Raw genomic sequence first — 5,608 nt, forward strand, 5'->3', positions numbered from 1 at the left:
AAAAAAAACGGACGAAGAGACAAACTGGCAGCAGCGGGAGCGCGCCAGCAGCAGCAGCAGCAGCAGCAGCAGCAGCAGACTGCATGTCCATCAGCGCAAATAGGCCTGACAAACCCACACAGACAGCAGCAGCAAAGTCTGCATAAACACCTGGAAATGCCTTTGCAGGCTTTAAGCCAAAGGTGCTCATTTGCTTCAGCAGCAGCAGCAGCAGCAGCAGCAGCGAAGCAGCAGCAGCAAAGCAGCAGCAGCAAACTCACGTGACAGATGAGCAATCTTGTGCATGCGCGTGTCGCCGCAGATGAACTGAAAACACCCAAGATAAGAGTTTCAATAAATAAATAAAATAAAATAAAATAAAAGAATAAAAAAAAAGAATAAAATAAAATAAATAAAGAATAAAAGTGCGAATATGAAGCAGCAAAAGTGAAAGATGAGCAGCAACAGAGACCAGCAGTCCCCACAGACACAAAAAGGCCTCCCCAGCAGCAAAGCATCAGCAACAGCAGCAAAGCATCAGCAGCAGCAGCAGCAGCAGCGAAGCAGCAGCAGCAGCAGCACCAGCGAAGCAGCAGGAGCAGCAGCAGCAGCGAAGCAGCAGGAGCAGCAGCAGCAGGTTACGTGGGGCGCGGCTTCGGCAATGAGTGCAGCAGCAGCTGCTGCGTCGAGGGAAAAAGAGACAGCAGCAAAAAAGGACAAAAAAGAAGCAGCTGAATCATTGTCCCTAAGCAGCAGCAATAGCAAAACAGCAAAACCCCAGAGTCTACTGATTAGGGTTTAGGGTTTAGGGTCTGACGGCCTGAAGAGGAGTTTGTCCACGAAAGTGTGGGGCCCAGAGTCTCCTGATTAGGGTTTAGGGTTTAGGGTTTAGGGTCTGACGGCCTGGAGAGGAGTTTGTCCACGAAAGTGTGGGGCCCCAGAGAAGAGTCTTTTTGGTTTTTAAAGTTTTGAATTTCTTCTAAAGTTATTTCGGCACTTCCTTTGCTCGCTGCTGTCCTGAAAACAAAATAAATAAATAAGTAAATAAATAAATAAATACTGAATAATAAATAAATAAATGAATAAATCATAAACAAAAAATTAATAATAATAATAACAATAATAAATAATAAATAAAGCCAGACATAAATAATAATAATAATAAATAGTAATAATAATAATAATAATAATAATAGTAGTAATAATAATAATAATAAGAGTGATAATAATAATAAATACATAAATAAATAAATGAATAAAAAATAAATAATAATAATAATAATAAATAGATAAACAAATAAGTAAACAACTAACTTAAAAATTAATGAATGAGTGGAAAGAAAAAATAAAAAAGGAACAAATAGTAAAAATAGGTAAATAAACAAATAAATAAATAAATAAATAAATAAATAAAGAATAAATGAATAAATAGATAAATCAATAAATAAATAAATAATAAATGAATAAATAGATAAATAATAGGCAAATAATAAATAAATAAATAATAAAATGATACGAATGAAATAATAAACAAAATGATTTAAATGGATTTTGTGTTTTAAATGAAATCAATAAATTGCAGAATCTGCGAAGTTGAAAAAAAGAAAAAAGTAAAAATCAAAAAATGAAAATTAAAAAAAATTAAAAGAAATTCAGAAAGAAGAATAAAAAATTAAAAGGAAATAAAAGAAATTAAAAGAAATTAAAAACGAATTATAAAAGAATTAAAAGAAATAAAAGAGATAAAGAAATAAAAGAAATAAAAGAAATAAAATAAAGAAATGAAAGAATTAAAAAGAAATAAAAGGATTAAAGGAATCAAAAAGAAGAAAAAAGAAATAAAGGAAAAACAAAAAAGGCAAAAATAGTGAAGAAAGACAAAAGAAGGTAGAAAAGAAAAATGAGAAATAAAAATAAAAACGAAATAAAATAAAAATAAAAAAAAATGAAAATAAAAATAAAAAATCTAAAAGAGACAAAAGGGGAATAACAGAAAAGGAAAAGAAAAAACAGAAACGAAAAAACATGACCAGCAGCAACAGCAGCACAGCAGCAGCAACAACAGCAGCGCAGCAGCAGCAGCAATAGTAGCAATAAGAGCAGCGCAGCAGCAGCAATAGCAGCAATAACAGCAGGAGCACAACAGCAGGAGCACAACAGCAGCAGCACAACAGCAGCAGCAGCACAGCAGCAGCAGCAATAGCAGCAATAACAGCAGCAGCACAGCCGCAGCAGCAATAGCAGCAATAACAGCAGCAGCAGCAATAGCAGCAATAACAGCAGCAGCACAGCAGCAGCAGCAGCAGCGCAGCAGGACCTGGCGAGGAGCTGGAGTGTATGTACAGCAGCGCGGAAGTCGCCGTTGGCCGTCTCCAGCAGCAGCTCGGGAGCAGCAGCAGCAATTTGGAGTTTTTCTTTTTTTGCAATTTCTTTAATTCTTTGAATTCCCCGAAAAAAAGAAGGGTTTAAAACCACCACCAAACAAAAGGGCCTCAAAACCCTCAAACCCCCGCTGAACACGTCCCTGCACGTCAGGATTATTGGCCTGCGCGCAAACCCTAAACCCTAAACCCTAAACCCTAAACCCTAAACCCTAAACCCTAAATCCTAAACCCTGGAGTCGGAGCTCTGCGCGTTGAGGCCTGCAGCTGGGTGGCAGGGTGTAGAAGCCGCTCCATTTGCATGTTTTGGCCAACACCCACAAACCCTAAACCCTAAACCCTAAACCCTAAACCACAAACCCTAAATCCTAAACCACAAACCCTGCAGCTAGGCACCCGGCTGTACAAGTCTCTGCGTGCAGACTTAAAACCCTAAACCCTAAACCCTAGGCCCTGGTTTAAAGCCGCAGCTTTGTAGAGCGCGTAAACCCTAATTTGTTGTTTGCTGCTGCGTTTTCTGTGTCTGGGATTTTGGAGGTTTTCTTAAATGCTTTCGAATTAACTAATTACTTTTAATTTTGAAATAAAATAAAATAAAATAAATAAAATAAATAATTTAATTATTTTAAACTTTCACCTCTTCAAAACATCTCTGTTGCGCTCGTCCTTTTGCTGCAGCAGCTTCACCAGCGACTGAATCACATTCTCTCTGCTTCCTGCTGCTGCTGGTCCTGCTGCTGCTGCTGCTGCTGCTGCTGCTGCTCCCTGCTGCGCCAGCGCCTCCACATCGTCAATCAGCAGCAGCACCGGCTTCGTTTTGCTTCCGCCCCTGCCGCCGCCGCCGCTGCTGCTGCTGCTGCTGCTGCTGCTGCTGCTGGGCCGGAAGTAGCAGTCCCCGCTGCTGGCGACGCCCTTCAAAAGGGGCAGCAGCAGCGCAGCAGCTTTTGTGTCTGCGCCATTTACTTCCACAACTTCAAACCCTAAATGTGCTGCAGCAACTGCTGCTAAAGTTGTTTTCCCGCTGCCGTGGGGGCCCCCTATCAGCAGCACCTGCGCGCCCCGCAAACCCTCAGCAGCAAGCGCGCTGCAGCAGCAGCAGCAGCAGCAGGTACGGCAGCCACAGCAGCAGCAGCAGCAGCGGCAGCGGCAGCACAACACGGGCAGCTACGGCAGCTACAGATGCAGCAGCAGATGCAGCAGATGCAGCAGCAGATGCAGCAGCAGATGCAGCAGCAGCGACAGCAGCAGATGCAGCAGCAGCAGGCTGAGCAGCAGCTCCCTTTGTTTGCTTGCTGCGCTGCTTTTTTGCTGCTGTCGTTTTTGCTTTTTAAGAAATTTATTATTTTGGAATTGTTTAATTAGTTCGCCATTTGCAACTAATTAAAAAATTTAAGTTAATTAATTTGAATTAATTTAATTAGGTTAATTTAAAATAATTAAAATAATTAAATTAATTTAAATTAGAAACCAATCGCGAAAAAACCCACTTTGTGCTCCGGCCCTCCCGTGCTGCGCTGCTGCTGCTTGCCGCTGCCGCTGCCGCTGCCGCTGCTGCTGCTGCTGCTGCTGCTGCTGCTGGGTTTATTTGGGAGTTTATTTGGATTGGCAAACCCCCCAAACTTCTCCAAACGAGCTGCTTCTTTGCGCGCATTTATTTGCTGCTTCCACTGCAGCAGCCACCGGAAGACAATTCGGTTTTCTGCGTCTGGAGACAGCAGCTCCAAAGGACTGCAGCACAGCAACAGCAGCAGCAAAGCAGCAGCAAAGCAGCAGCAGCAAAGCAGCAACAGCAGCAAAGCAGCAGCAGCAGCAGCAACGCAGCAGCAGCAGCGACAGCAGCAAAGCAGCAGCAGCAGCAGCAAATACTTGAATAAGCGCCGTCAAATGACTTAGTGGATTATTTAATTGTTCAGTTAATGGCCAATTCTGGCTGCCAAATGTTTCTGCTTTTTTGCTGCTGAGCTGTCGAGACACCCCGGGGTGTACAGACAGCTCCGCTGCGAAAAGGGAATAAATTGAAAATTGAATTTAAAAAATAAATTAATTAAACTTTTAATTAATTAATTTAAAGCAATTGAGTGAAAAAGAAAAGAAATTAGCAGCAGCAGAAGTGCAAAAAGACAAGCTCACGTTTTAGCCCTGTAAAGATCCACCCACTGTTGCGTCGCGCTGCGCTGCTGCTGCTGCTGCTGCTGCTGCTGCTGCGACTGCTGCTGCTGCCTCTCTTGGTGCTGCTGCAGCAGCAGCTCCGTCTCCTGTCTCCGGGCAGCCTGTGCCTCCATGATTTCCCTAAAACCACACGAAAGCGCAGCAGCAGCAAGCCAGCAGCAGCAGCAAATCAGCAGCAGCAGCTGCTGCAGCAGCAGCTGCTGCAGCAGCAGCTGCTTCGGCTGCATAAATCAGCAAAAGCCGCTTCCGAAACCAGCTGCTGCTGCTGCTGCTGCATGATTGTAAGGGGGCGCACCTGAGCACTTCCTCCATGGGCCTTTTGCTGCTGCAGCAGTCGCTGTCTCTTGCAGCAGCAGCAGCAGCAGCAAGCTGCTGCTGCTGCTCCTCCTTAGACATGAGGTGTACGTACACCGGAGGCCCCACAGTGCCTCCGCCCACAGGGTGAGGCGGCAGCACTCGAACTGCGCCTTCGGCTACTGCAGCAGCAGCAGCAGCAGACTCCTGCTGCTGCTGCTGCTGCTGCGCTGCTGCTGCTGCCTTGGCCAGCAGCTGCGGGGCGAAGCGGCAGCGCGTACTTGAGGTGTACAGACAGCTCCGCAGGTAAGCAGCAGAAGGGCCCCCTTTGCTGTTGTGGGCAGCTTGAGGAAGAGCAGCAGCAACTTGCGCTGCTTCTTCTGCGTTTGCAAACCCCACACTGCTGCTGCTGCTGCTGCTGCTGCTGCTGCTGGGGGGCAGCAGCGAGAGGTAGGGCAGGTGCTCCAGGTCGAAGAAGAACACTGGCGGCTGCAGCGCTGCTGCTGCTGCTGCCAGCAACTTGTCTTCCTCATCATCATCCACAGCAACTGCTGCTGCTTCTGCTGCCTGCTGCTGCTGCTGCTGCTGCTGCTTCCTCCGTTTGCGAGCCGCAGCTGGAGTGAGGGGGCTGGCAGCAGCAGCAGCAGCAGCAGCAGCGTTCAGCGCGTCCGCTCTTTTCTCACTGCCTCGCTGCCTCTTGAGGGGCCCCTGGCCATCCTCATCAGCCTCCAGGGGGCCCCCCGGGGGTCCTAGAGGAGGAGCAGCTGCTGTTGCTGCTGCTGCTG

General features: G+C 45.9%; 2 protein-coding genes across 2 annotated transcripts; one reads left to right on the top strand and one right to left on the bottom strand.

The window, feature by feature from the left end:
* Positions 1–433: 433 nt before the first annotated feature.
* ETH_00011370 (uncharacterized protein) lies at positions 434–781 on the top strand (the record flags this gene model as incomplete). Its single annotated transcript, XM_013380479.1, has 1 exon — positions 434–781. The coding sequence occupies one exon, from the start codon at positions 434–436 to the stop codon at positions 779–781; it is 348 nt and encodes a 115-aa protein (XP_013235933.1).
* Positions 782–2,993: 2,212 nt separating this feature from the next.
* Positions 2,994–5,451, bottom strand: ETH_00011375 (ATPase, AAA family domain-containing protein, putative; the record flags this gene model as incomplete). The annotated part of the gene is made up of 4 exons (XM_013380480.1): positions 2,994–3,410; positions 3,848–4,088; positions 4,491–4,649; positions 4,825–5,451. Coding segments are annotated over 4 exons (1,444 nt in total), but the record flags the coding sequence as incomplete, so codon positions are not given.
* Between the last annotated feature and the right edge of the window lie 157 nt (positions 5,452–5,608).

Source organism: Eimeria tenella, genomic scaffold, assembly GCF_000499545.2.
Source record: "Eimeria tenella Houghton genomic scaffold, Eth_scaff661, whole genome shotgun sequence".
Taxonomy (NCBI): Eukaryota; Apicomplexa; class Conoidasida; order Eucoccidiorida; family Eimeriidae; genus Eimeria; species Eimeria tenella.